The following is a 12,500-nucleotide window of genomic DNA, read 5'->3' as shown; positions in this document are numbered from 1 at the left end:
ACATGTGTGGGTAAGCATATAGACCTTATGGGCGTAAGCGCGTTGAAATGCGATGTGCATATGTGACAACTCTAAAAAAAATAACTGATAACTAATACCAGTGTGAAACCCTGCGCTTATTTAAAAATCAGAATGCAAATTCCCCTAAATCCTGCCGGCGGAAAATGGGACACTGGTACGCTGATGCCCGTTGCAGAGCGGCAATCAGTGCAGTGTGGTGCATCCGGGACAAACCAGTTATTATAAAACTCTGTTAGAGCGCTTATCTCCGTCCGATACCCGCACAGTACCCTCGTAGACAGGCGGGGAAAGATGCGAATTCTATGACGATTTACTGGTTGTTTTCACGTTCAGAAGCAGAATCGATAGCTGAGGTGAGTGAGCAGATACAGGAGAATATAGAAAAATGCGAACGAGCGCACATAAACGGAATGGGAGTGAGAGAGAGAGAGAGAGAGAGAGAGAGAGATAGAGAGAGAGAGAGAGAGAGAGAGAGAGAGAGAGAGAGAGAGAGAGAGAGAGAGAGGGGGGGGGGGGGGAGTGTAGGAGGGAGGAAAAAGGGAAGGAAAGATGGACAGACAGACAGACAGACAGATGGAGTGAGAGAGAGGGACAGCTGGACAGATAAACAGATAAACTGAGAGACCACGTTGACAAAGACAGAGACAAGAGATGCAATGGCACAGAAGAGAAACAGCCAGATTACCCGAGGCGGCGAGGCACACACAGGTAGGCTCGTTCGCCAGCCCCGGCGCCCGACCCTGGCCGCAGCCCCGGAGGCGACGGCGGCGGCGCATCACTCGAGCCGCCGCCACGACCATCGCGAGGGAGGAATGCCAACCCAAATGGCGATGCTCACACTCGAGTGCCGCGCGAAATGTAGCTCTAAGGCCCATCAGTGCCACGGTGCCACGGGAAGTGTGACTGGGGTGGCGCCCGTTAATTACAAGAACCAGCTCCCCTCCCTTTCTCTCGTGGTCATTAGCGCGCCCGCACGCCCGCAAACACACGCCCTCGCCATGAATATGCAACGAAACGACAGGCTGCTCGCGCCACCCCGGGCTGTATTACGCCCGTCTACGAAAGTAAAACAAAAAGAAACTCTTTGTATCTGCGCTTTCTTATCTTTGTCATCACGTTTTTTGTTGTTTGACTGCGGTGGATAGAAGCAATTAATGTCCACATTATCCAAAAAGGAGAAAAAAATCGATCCCTCGTCGCTATCCCTGATATCAACTAATGCCAAAGGGGAAAAAACAATGAGAGCGCGCGCGCGTGCGTGCGAAAGAGATGGATGGATGGATGGAGAGAGAGAGAAAGAGAGAGAGAGAGAGAGGAGAGAGAGAGAGAGAGAGGAGAGAGAGAGGAGAGAGAGAGAGAGAGGAGGGAGAGAAGAGAGGAGAGAGAGAGAGGAGAGAGAGAGAGAAGAGAGAGGAGGGAGGGAGGAGAGGAGAGAGAGAGGAGAGAAAGGAGAGAGAGAGAGAGAGAGGAGGAGAGAGAGAGAGAGAGAGAGAGAGAGAGAGAGAGAGAGACATAACTGCACAGAGACTGAGGGAGAGGTGGTCTGTCGCGAACGACCTTCCACCTACCTCACAAACCTCTCCTTGTTGCCCCCTCCCCCCCCCCTCCACACCTTCCTGATAGCCGAGCAAGACCTGGAGTTGGGGGGAGGGGGGGGATAGCGTGGGGTGAGGCAAGGAGGAGGGGAGTGAACGCGGCAAGGGAAAGAGGGAGGGTAGGAAAAGAGGAGAGGCAAAGGGGAGGTTAGGGAAAGGGGTGAGGCAAGGGGAAAGGGAGGGGGGAGGACTGAGGCGAGAGGGGAAAAGGCACCAGCAGACACCAGCGTCTCACTTCGCAGGTTGTGAAAAAGTCACATTGTTCCTCGCACAGAAGCACTTCTTGTTGGCCTCCGTCAGCAGCGAGGGAAGCCCATTGTTCCCGGGTGGGCGTTCGTGACTGGGTGGGCAGGGCGGGTGGGTTGGGTGGGCGATAAGAGAGGCGAAGGTGAGGTGTGTGTAGAGATGAAGGAGGATGTTGAGTGTTAAAATCTGCATAGTGCAAAGCAGAACTGTATCTTCTGCTTACTATTTTTCTCTTATTTTTTTCTTCCAGGCGTGAAATAAAAGGTTAATACAACGAATGATCTTATATATCTATATCTATCTACCTATCTACCTATGCACACACAATAGTAAAATTTCTTATTGCTTATCTAAATAAATTCATGATTTTTTTCGAATGCCAAGTTTACTTTATTTACGTAGCAAGTTCTACCACTTACAACAATTAAAACATAATCAAGCCTTTAATTATTTATCTGTAACCATCTTTTTTATTGTATGAGTCCACATCACTAAAAAAAAAAAAAAAAAAAACTGTATACTCTAAATGCAAACGTAATTTGCATACTGATACATAAACATTTCTCTTTGCATAAAAAATTATCGTGTTTGCCAAACAATCAAACAAAAAAAAGAGAACTAAACTCACATTTTCAAACCAATTAAGAGGTCGTTTTAATTACCAGCACATCACATCACTAACATCCTAATTTTACGAAGCCCAAGAGGAGAAAAAGGGAATAATGTCGAAAGGAGATTTCAAACGGATTTCAAGGAGGAGACGAAACGGAAGGAGACAGAGAAACGGAGAAAGATGTGGAGAGACCGAGGAAAAGAGAGAGAAAAGAAAATCCAAAAATGAGACAAATTAGGGAGAGCAAAAGAAAGTGAGTGAGCGAAAGAGGAAGAGAGAAAGAGAAAGAAAGAGAGAGAGAGAGAGAGAGAGAGAGAGAGAGAGAGAGAGAGAGAGAGAGAGAGAGAGAGAGAGAGAGAGAGAACCAATAACAGAAAGAAAAGAAAGAGAGAGAGAGGCAGAAAACGTCATATCAGAACAGCCAACCCCCCTTAAACTGCCCCCCCCTCCCGTCTCCCTCGCCCTACCTTCGCCAGCACAGCAACGGAGCAACAGCCAGCAACAGGACTCATGGTGCAACAGAGACCTGCCATACGTCTCCGTCAGAGTCAATTAAGACTACATCCGACTTCCTCCTCCCCCCCCCTCCCCCCGTCGCTTCTTCCTCCCCCCCTCTCCCTCTCCTTCTCCAACCCACCCATCCATCTCTTTAACCATCGCCAACAAACCCACTTGTGTTTAACTTCTTCCTGTTCCTTATCCTTATCCCCCCCTCCCCCCCCACCTTTTTTAAGGTCGCCTTTTCTTTCCTCTTTATAACTTCGATTTCTATTTTTTTTTTCTATTTATTTTTTCCTTATTTCCGCTTTTCGTTTGGCTTCCTGTTTCCTATTTTTTCTTATATTTACACTGATTTTGCTCTCTCGTAATGATTTTTTTTTTAATCTCCACTTTTGTTTCTTCTTTTTGGTATCTTATATGCATACTGATTTCCTTTAACTCAGTTACGTCTTTCTCTTCAACTTTTGTCTTAAATAATTTTTCTTTACTCCTGTTCTACAATTATTTCCCCTCTTCTGTTATTTCTTCTTCCTTTACAATATATCTACGTAACTTTTTCTAAATTAGGTTTTTCTCGATCTTCTCCTTTAAATTTTCTTCTGTTCTAATTACCAACCTCTTATATTTCTCTTCCTATATCTCTTCTTCTTCTCTTAAATCATATTTAAATAATTTCCAAGCTCTGTTTCTCCTTTATAATCATTCTCTCTGATTTGCTTCTCACTATAACTGTCATATTACATTTATTTATATGGTTTATCTTATTTCTTCTACCTCTGTTTGCGTTCGTCGAAGTGGTTTAAATCCCAGACAGATTTTTAAATGAAATTCTTCAGTGCTTTTCAAAGTTTTCAGTACATCATAAAAAAAAACAATACTTATATACAAGTAAAACAAAGAGATAGAGGAAGAGACAAAAATATATTTAAAATGTACACCCTGAACCAGCAACACCACAGAAGCTTCGATCACTTCCCTGACAAGCCAATTCTAAGAACCCTTAAACTGAAAATATCTACGAATATTCAGGCGGATTTCAAATAAATCCTACAACCCACTCCACGAACAAACAAACAAAAACAAATAAAGACTTTGTAGGCTACCACATTCGCCCAGCCAGCCAACCCACGAGGTTACCAGACACACGTACTGCAATACATGGTCCTCGAGAGCAAGGGGGAGAGAGGGAGCGCGCTTGCGTTGAAGGGAAGCGTGGCGTTGAGAGGTGGGGAGGTAGGGGGGAAGGGGGGCAGACGGGTGATGAGAGAGGGAGGTGGGGAGGTGGGCGGATAGGAGGGTGGGTCTTAGGGTGGGTCAAAGCAGCAACGGCTGCGGCGGAAAGAAAATCAAAGGGCAAAAACGAGGTTGGTTTCAGATAAGCTTTATGATGGGGCGAAAAGAACTGGGACTGACTCTTAAGCTGGTGAAGAAGAAGGTATGACTCAGTACAGTCACAAGGCAAGGGAGGGAGGGAAAAGGAGAGCGGATGAAAGAGGGATGAGGAGACAGTAGGAGAAAGAGAAAGGGAGAAAGAGAGAAAGAGAAAGGGAAGAGAGAGAGAGAGAGAGAGAGAGAGAGAGAGAGAGGAGAGAGAGAAAGAGAGAGAGAAGAGAGAAGAGAGAGAAAGAGAAGAGGAAGAGAAGAGGAAAGAGAGAGAAGAGAGAGAGAGAGAGAGAGAGAAGAGAAGAGAGGGGAGAGAGAGAGAGAGGGAGAGAGAGAGAGAGGGAGAGAGAGAGAGAGAGAGAGAGAGAGAGAGAGAGAGAGAGAGAGAGAGAGAGAGAGAGAGAGAGAGAGAGAGAGAGAGACCTTCAACCAAATATCAACACTAATGGAAACAGGACATCGAAACTGGCCTTTGTTTATCGCCGCACTTATTATGGATAATAATGCTATATATATACGCTCTCAATAGAAATAAACGCAAAGCTCAGCACGCGAATCTGTGCGAATGTACAAGTAAATGACTTATTTATGTCAACGTTGGTAGTTAAGCAATAAAACTGAAAGACAGATGATCATACGACACATGCAAACAAGAATACATACATACATACGCACATACACATACATAAACATACATACATACATACACACACACACACACACACACACACACACACACACACACACACACACACACACACATACACACACACACACACCGTCCGTCGAATTGTTAATTTATTGGTCGCAAAGAGGTGTGTGTGTGTGTGTGGGGGGGGGGGGTGTATTGATGTGTGCGACAGTATCAATTCATAATTCCATCTATAAATCTAGTCACCTACCAATCTATCCATGAACTTCCCTAGCATAAGAAAAAGAAAAAGCTGTAAATAACAAGCACACACACAAAATGCTTGTAAACCAAATCACATCTCGACTGCCTCTAAATTTCCTTCTGACAAACACCCATAACAGTGCGAGTCAACACATGCAATTCAACTATTATTCATTTCACTCCGCACGCAATTACACACAAAGACGCGAAAGCTTATTGAATGCCGCCGAGATCAAACAGCAGCTGCAGACACCAGCTGGCTCGGTGCCCCCAAGCGCAGCGGTAGTGATGGTGGAGCTCCTGCTTTTCACCTCCCCTCCCCCCCCCCCACTCCCCCACGCCCGTACCGCGATTATGCTTTGTCAAAACACGTAATTCAAATGAACGAAAGGAAAAGGAAGAAAAAGAAAAAAAGAAAGGCTTCTCTAGCACCACTCTCTTGCTAACCTTTGCTGCTGATAATGGGTTACTAGCATAATCGTGTGATCCCAGGCTGATAATCGCTGTGTTGACAGCTGTAAAGCCACGATCGCAGTACAAGTGAGCCCATTGTGGTCACGTGGTCACGTTGGCCGCTACTTATCATAGCAGTTTTTTCCTGTCGTGTTCACGTGTTCGAAAACATTCTTAAAAGGCATTTAATTGGGAACACAATCAAGTAGATTGTGGCAAATGCTAACAGTCTATCTGCTCTTCTTTGCGCATGATCTAATGACATGAAAAAATAAAGGAAATGATAGAAAGAAACGGAAGAAGAACGAAAACATAAACACACGTCAATACGCGAGTCCAAAGAAATGCAAGAAACTGTAGACCGTTTTCTTTGTAGTACATCCCACCCCGACCGCTGCATAATGAAGAGCCGCAAAAAGCTGAACAAAAAAACGTGACGCAAACACTTCTGTTTAATTAGGAATCTGACATGTTTCGAGGAATGAAAGGCCTATGTTCATGAACGATACTGACAATTGCAGTTTTTTTTCGCCCAGTTAATTATAGTTATCCTTTCATTTCATCGCTATTCTTTCTATTATCACAACCATTTCTATCACCGTGTACTGTCATTACCACTATTATATAACGCTCAATATCAATACTACCACCATTTTCACCATCATTATCCATCACACTTCCAAAAAACAACCAGAAATCGACCATCATCCCTGTCAATAACTTTCTATATATCACAACCTGTTCCTCTCTCTGTTTATCTATAATCTGTGTCATTGTCTTCCTGCGGCATTGCGGTTTTGTCAATCACGGCGACTTTCCTGTCAATGTTGGAAAGGCATTGGCTGTCGTTTCACTTTCGTTTCTCTTCTTTCTTGCGTGTTTTCCTTTTGTTTTTGTTTTGTTTTTTCTTCTTTTTACTTTACTTTTGTATTTTTTTATGCTTCATTGTCATTATCAATGCCGTTTTTAGATTATTGGGGTTATCATAATCATTGTTGTTTTCATCATTGCTATCACCATTATCATCACCATCGTCATTATTATTATATCATCATAGTCATTATCATCATTATCATTATTATTACTGCCATTATCATCATTATTATTATCATTATCATTACTAGCACCATTTCATTATCATCATTACCATCAACCTCCTCCTCCTCATTTTTCTATTTTGTCTCCGTTCTATCTTTGCCTACTCTCCGTTCTCACCCTATCTTCCACTCCCCCCCCCCCATTCCTCTCTTCCCCTTCCCTTTCTCCTCCATTCGCATCCCTGAGCTTCTCCTTATTCCTTTATCCACCTTCCGTCGTTTGCCCATATCCATTTCCTCGACGCCCTTGTCCCATCTCTGTCAATAGCGATCCCAATCTTTGTCTCCTTCTTCGTTATCTATTCTTTTAATATCGTCTCCCTTTTCCATACTGGCTCCTTTTGGTTTTATCTATTTGTTTATTTTCTCACCGGTTCTCTTTCCTCTTCATAACTTTATTCCTATCTTGTCTCTTCTTCCTTCTTCCCCAATTACTTTTCTTTCTTTCTTTTTTCCTTCATTGCCCTTCCCTGATTCTTCTCTCTCCTACTTCCCCTGCCTTGTCCTTTCCTCATTCCCCTTTCTTCTTTACTTCTCTTCTATTTAATCGTTTTTCCATTTTCTTTTTTTCCTTTGTTCTCCTTTCCAACATCTTCCTCCCTTCTTTCTTCTCTTTTTACCTCTTCCTTCCTTTTTCCTTTCTATCTCTCCCTTCTCTCTTCGTCTCTCTTTTCTCCATCCTTTATCTCCTTCCTTTCTTCCTCTTTCCACTATTCCTTTCCTTCTTGTTTCTCCCTTTGTCTTCCTTTCCTCCTTTCATTTATTCGTCTCTTCCCTCCTTCCCCTTTTCTACTCTCTTTCCTTCCGCTTATCCTGCGTTCTCTTTGTTTACATTTTTTCCCTCTAGATATTCTTACATTTACATAAAAATAACTACTTTTGCTACAAAGTAATTTAGCATAATGACATTGATGAGAATAGTAATGTAGATGATGGCGAGAATGAAGAACAAGCTGCTGAGAATCATAACAAATTATAATTAAAAGAGGAAGAAATAAAAACAATAATAAACACACCTATAAACACAGTCATTATAACCTAAACTAAACACACAACCCCACTATTACTATCATCACACACACATAAAAAAAAATCTACCCAATAATAACAAACAGCATTATCAAAACCCACACCCACACACACACACGCACACGCCCACGCCCACGCACCCACACCCACACAATCTACCCAATAACAACAAACAGCAACATCAAAGCCCAATCATGCTAAGAACACCCAGCCTAACCTCGATATCACCCGCGTTTCGACTCGACTCACCTGACCACGGTTCGCAGGAGGGTCGACCTGGCTTCATTATGGAAGGTGATGATTACTGAAGTCTGCGGCAGGTCGGTTCTCCATTCCTTCTTTCGGCACCTGGAATAGGAGGGGAAAATAGGTTAGTGTGAATTGGGGAAGAGAGATAAACAAAGAATTGAGAGTGTGGGTTTTACAGAGTGTGTGATGATGGTGTTCCGAGACTGAGATTCGATTAACGATTAACAATAGTAGTAGTAGTTAGTAGTTAGTAGTAGTAGTTAGTAGTAGTAGTAGTAGTAGTAGTAGTAGTAGTAGTAGTAGTAGTAGTAGTAGTAGTAGTAGTAGTAGTAGTAGTAGTAGCAGTAGTAGTAGTAGTAGTAACTTTAACTACAATAATAATATTAACGATAATAACACAAACGGGAACCAGAAAAATATAAGTAATACAGTCGACAACAAAAAAATACGCAAAAAAAAAAGAAAAAAAAAGACGATAATAATGATTGCACCACCAAAAATGATTATCAGTATCACTTCCACGATCATTTTCGGCATTACAAATAAACCAGTCCTCCAGAACCTTATAACCAAGGTGCGTACGACGAACCTGAGCCGTTAACCTACAACCACACCGAATTCAACATTTTCAAGCGAACGAGTTTTTGTTTACCACATGAGCCTAGTCATGCTATTGGTTTTACATCACAATTGCATTCTAAATCTTGCCGCGAAAGACCTGTATGATATTTACAGGTTAGCCATAAGAAAGAGAGAAATGTACTTAACCACAATAACCGTTACCACAGTACAATAAAACAAAATATCAAGCGTCCTCATCCTATTTTCTCATAGTTATTGTTCCCTACATCCTTCACTTTCTCCTCCACTTCGAATGTACTAATAACGGTGGAATAATCGTGAAAATAAAGAAAAGGAAAAACAGAAAAATATATTTTCATTTTAAGGTCTTCAAGCTAATATTCCGGCCTTAGCCTATATAACGGAAGTGTAACGGGAAACGGGAACGCACACAAAATCAAGCACCGTCACACCTCATTAGAAAATGGAAAGGTCGTAGAAAACAACTAAAATGGGTCGAGTGGTGATGACATTGTACAAATGCAAAATCCTGTACCTTAGTAATAAGGACGGGACGAGGTCGTTCGAATCCTTTCCCGACCGCTGAAGATTTCCACCGAATTACATGCTTTTTTTTCTTTATCGTCTACAACCATTTCTGACGCTAAACTAAAACTTTTCTTTCGACTGGTTTTGTTCCAGTGCTCTTGACCAATTTTGTTTTGATTTTCTCTGCATTCGAAGGCCGCACTGACACGTACAATAAGCAGGCAATTTCTGGTTCCAAATGAAAGAGAATGAACTTTAAAATCTTACTTTCAGCCTTAATCATCTAGCAATTTCATCCAGAATAATGCACAATAAAAGCACATTCACTTTGCATCAACTGTTTACTCCAACGGCCAAAGTATTCATTATGACACAAACATGGGTGTTTTTTCTTTAACCGCGAACGGAATCATTAACATTCTTAGTAACATTTTTTTACATCTTTTAAATATATATTTTTTTTTAATAACTGCATAAACCAAACAAGTATTGATAATGATCATCCCCTTCTCCAAACATGCTATGTCATGGCCTAAAAAAAAAAAAAAAAAACACTAGGAAAGCGTTCAGCATTTCTATGCAACCTTCACCGGCCGTGAATGCAAGATGTCTACCAAGCAAGCGAGAGGGCCGGTTTGCTTGTTTCTTAATACGACCTTACATAAAGACAAGAAATGTATTATATCAGTGTCGTGACAAAGCAAAGTAAGATCATGTAGGCTCTCGGATGGCTAAGCAGTGAAAATTAAATCTCGAAGAAATAAGACTGGTTTGGTAAACAGTACAACATTAACCTTCATAAAGAAAATGGAAATTCGATTATAGGGATTAAGTCACCTTTGTAAAATTTAGCAAGGGGAACGAGACCGGCGAAATAAAATACCAAAATAATGTTTTATATATCAATCTTAAACTTACAAGATAAGGGTAAAGATTTTTTTTTTCTTAAGAACTGACAAAGATAAGATTAAACCCGACAGCACGTTGTGAAAAGATGAAAAAGAGCGAACGGAATTTAGTGGTAGCAAACAAACAACAAAGAAGATTCGACAATGCGTACATCCAAGTTTAAAAAATACGACCATGATACCTGTTATTGACCCGCTGTGCGTCCAGTGAACCGCGTCACAGCAAGAAAAAAATGTTACATGTTCTACAAGTCACTTCTTCTGTCATCACCATTGTTTTTTCCCCATATCGTTTGCTGAGATGACCGAATTGACATAATATTACAATTACCAATCTGATACTGTTATTGTCGCTGCTTCCATTATTACTAATATCAAACTAATACTGCTAACGTATGTATACGCATACATATAGATACATACACACACAAAACATACATATACATATATACACATACCTACATTTGTATATGCATATCTGCGCGCGCTAGGACAGCGCCGCCTTTCGAAGGACTTTGGTTCTGGCAGGTGGCGGCCGTTGTCCCGGGTGGATGCCCTTCCTTTTAATCTCGAACCATTGGGGCAGGATTGGAACACGCGCGCTGGGTGGCCGACTCCCATGTGTGTATATTTATCTATATCTATATCTATATATATCTATTATATACACATATATGTACATATATATATTTATATATACATATATATGTATATATATATATATAATATATATATTTACATATATGTATATGTATATTTATATATATATATATATATTATATATATATATATATTTATATATATATATATATATATATAACTGCTAGGTACGAACGGAATAAAACCTAGTGTAGCATTGTTTAATTTTATATGTAAACTTTTTAAACGTTTATATGTAAACGTTTTTATTTTTGTTCACACACACACACACACACACACACACAACACACACACACACACACACACACACACACACACACACATACACACGTTTCGCAAAGTCTGTTACGTTACCTTAATCTCCACAATAAACTAAAAAGAAAGAGAAAAAACAAGGTAACACGTTCGATAACATTCACATTTGAGCGAACTATTGCGCCAAGTTCAAACAGATCTGGTGAAACAAAACAGGTTCGCAGCATTTAGAAATACATTTTAAAAAGTATCTTGTGTACTCGACTCGCCTCAACATCAGCTTAATGCCGGACTAGACAACTGACCGCATATTCAGTTTACTTTCAATTTTTCCCGAAAGGCATAAAATTTTCTGTGACGTCATCCTGGACCTTCTGCTTATGCAAATTTTCTCCACTTTTGGTACGATGCCAGGTCGGTTAATAAATAATTTGCTGAATTTCGGTTTTAATGTTTTCTTTCCGTTGCGTAATTTTCATCTAGATATGCAATCCTTTCAATTTCCAAAACATCCTTTTCGATCATAAAAAAAACTAATTTCATTGTTCGCTCTGGCTATTCATATTGTGAATACTAATGCCATTCTAGCCGCTGTTGATAAAATGTAATGCACTTTTATTCTTGTTTACTTGTCAAGTGATTATATTAATACGTGTATAATAAGCAATAATAAAATCATCATCATCAAATTAACATTATTATTACCGTGTCCACGATAACATCGCTTCCACTAATATCTTCATCATACTAATATCCTCAAATGTCCCGGCTACTACGATATAAACCGCTTAGACAGTGACACGTTAAAAGAAAAATATATATACAGGAAAAAAATGTAACATGAGATCACATGTCACCTCTTCACAGGATTAAATATCAATTTGTTGCAACACTGCTGTGCAATATCTTTTCAATTATATCTCATTACCGTTTAATCCCTGATGGATACAAAATGGAATTGGGTCGTTTCAGGGAACTAATCTCCATTCCGAGGAAAACGGGATTACCAAACTGCGCGGGAATAACTTGCGTAAAAAATGGAATTCGGAAAACCTACTGACTGTGTAACGGTTGGCTTGGCGCATAGGTGAAACGAAAATTTAATGAGGTGAATGCAGGCCAGTCACAGGTTTTTGACGCTGAGTTACTGCAACCTTGATAACTAATTCTGCAAGCTTAAAACCGGTTTAAATAAATGGAGACGGGAGTTCAAGAGCATTCCCTCTTTCCATGACTAATGCCTTTTGCGCTGAATTGTTGCAAATTGTTGAATCAGTGGAAGAGTCGACCTTTATTTTCTGAAGAAATAGAACGTCTACCGAGAACACATGTAAACAAAAATGGGTGCAAGCATGCGATGTCCTAAATGTAGCATGTGCACATATAAACACTATGTATAATTACAAACAGAACAAATTAACACACACACCTGTGTACATACACGTATACACATATTTAAGACAGATATACACAAATGAATAAACA

General features: G+C 40.7%; 1 protein-coding gene across 3 annotated transcripts in view; it reads right to left on the bottom strand.

Moving 5' to 3' along the window:
* Window positions 1–12,500, bottom strand: part of LOC119573345 (polypeptide N-acetylgalactosaminyltransferase 2-like) — a 100,485-nt gene that overhangs the window by 15,792 nt on the left and 72,193 nt on the right. For all 3 annotated transcript variants that reach the window (XM_037920563.1, XM_037920570.1, XM_037920574.1), the window contains one exon: window positions 8,083–8,181. In XM_037920563.1, the coding sequence (XP_037776491.1) occupies window positions 8,083–8,181 (99 nt within the window). The remainder of the gene's footprint in view (window positions 1–8,082; window positions 8,182–12,500) is intronic.

Source organism: Penaeus monodon, chromosome 1 (genome assembly GCF_015228065.2).
Source record: "Penaeus monodon isolate SGIC_2016 chromosome 1, NSTDA_Pmon_1, whole genome shotgun sequence".
Lineage (NCBI taxonomy): Eukaryota > Metazoa > Arthropoda > Malacostraca > Decapoda > Penaeidae > Penaeus > Penaeus monodon.
The sequence above is the reverse complement of the archived record's forward strand: the minus strand, read 5'-3'. Positions and strand labels throughout refer to the sequence as shown.